Source organism: Galeopterus variegatus, unplaced genomic scaffold (genome assembly GCF_000696425.1).
Source record: "Galeopterus variegatus unplaced genomic scaffold, G_variegatus-3.0.2 Scaffold13943, whole genome shotgun sequence".
Lineage (NCBI taxonomy): Eukaryota > Metazoa > Chordata > Mammalia > Dermoptera > Cynocephalidae > Galeopterus > Galeopterus variegatus.
The window spans coordinates 25978-27476 of NW_007740054.1; the positions used below are offsets into that span (position 1 = coordinate 25978).

Sequence of the window (1499 nt, forward strand, 5' to 3'; positions counted from 1 at the left end):
GGAGCTTGGCTTGGCCAGTTACCCGGCCAGACGTGGTGCTCCCGGCGCCCTGCCAAGGACAGGGCCCCCTCCGCAAGGCAGAAGGCGCCGGGCTGGACACTCAACATGGGGAGCGGCGATAAAGTGATTCTCTTCTGAAAATTAATTTCAGGTCAGAAGGAAATTGAATTTCTTTTCCTGACAGTGAAATGTCTTAGCAGTGGTGCCATTAGGATTCGATTGGTTCAGGATGGAGCAGTCTCGCACCCGCCACATTAGATAAACCATAATGTGCCAGTCAGAGGCTCCGTGGTGTTCATGGAGCAGACATTTGCCAGCTGGGTTGCAGCCACTGCCTAAAAACTTGCTTTGCAGGACCTGTGAATATTTGCTGAGGGGTTGGACAGGCCCAGGACATCATGAGCGGTTCCGTGATGCAGCCCAGGAAAACACAGAGGCCGCAGTCTGGGGCACATGTTCCCGTCACCGTTCGAGCTGTCCAGTGGGGGGACAGTGACGTCATCCTGCCATGAATACATTAGGAACCAGGTCTGACTGGCCCTGAGTAACCCGGGGTGTGTGTTTTGGAGATTCCGGAACTCATCGGGGCAGTATGAAGTCCTTCTCTCCAAGCTCCAACTCCGCAGAACCACTGACCTTGTCTGAGTGCAGATGGGTGTCCTTAGGTATAATCAAGGCTTTCACCAGCCAGTTGAAATCTGGGACTCCAGGGACAAGTGTGAGGACAGCTGGGGGGAGAAGCTGTCTTCTGAGGACTGACAGAGGGGTATTTTTGGCAGACCCAGTGTTCCTGAGGGCTGGGAGAAAGACCCTGAGGGTTGGACAGCTCCTGGAGAGCCTTTCAATCCTCAGAGAGGTTCACGTGTGTGCAGTGTGGTTTAAACATCATAAATTTTATTTCTTCTTATTCTTGGGAAATTGGCTTCTAGTCACTATCCCCACTATCATCACCATCACCACCATCACCACCATCATTACCATAGCCACCATCATCACCACCATCACCATCACCACCATCACCATCACCATCATCATCACCACCATCACCATCACCACCATCACCATCACCATCATCATCACCACCATCACCATCACCATCACCATCATCACCACCATCACCATCACCATCACCATCACCATCATCACCACCATCATCACCATCACCACCATCACCATCACTATCATCATCACCACCATCACCATCATCATCTCCATCACCACCATCACCACCATCATCACCATCACCACCATCATCACCACCATCACCATCACCACCATCACCATCACCATCATCACCACCACCATCACCATCACCATCACCATCATCACCACCATCACCATCATCACCACCATCACCATCATCACCACCATCATCATCATCATCATCACCATCACCATCATCACCACCATCATCATCACCATCATCACCATCACCATCATCATCACCATCACCACCATCACCATCACCATCATCATCATCATCATCATCACCACCATCA

The 1499-nt window shown here is 51.2% G+C and overlaps 1 protein-coding gene across 1 annotated transcript in view; it reads left to right on the plus strand.

The window, feature by feature from the left end:
- LOC103581790 (sarcosine dehydrogenase, mitochondrial-like) overlaps positions 1-434 on the plus strand; it is a 25345-nt gene extending 24911 nt beyond the window's left edge. The window contains exon 6 of the mRNA XM_008563541.1: positions 355-434. Within this exon, the coding sequence (XP_008561763.1) occupies positions 355-363 (9 nt within the window). The 3' untranslated portion in view covers positions 364-434. The remainder of the gene's footprint in view (positions 1-354) is intronic.
- Positions 435-1499: the final 1065 nt, after the last annotated feature.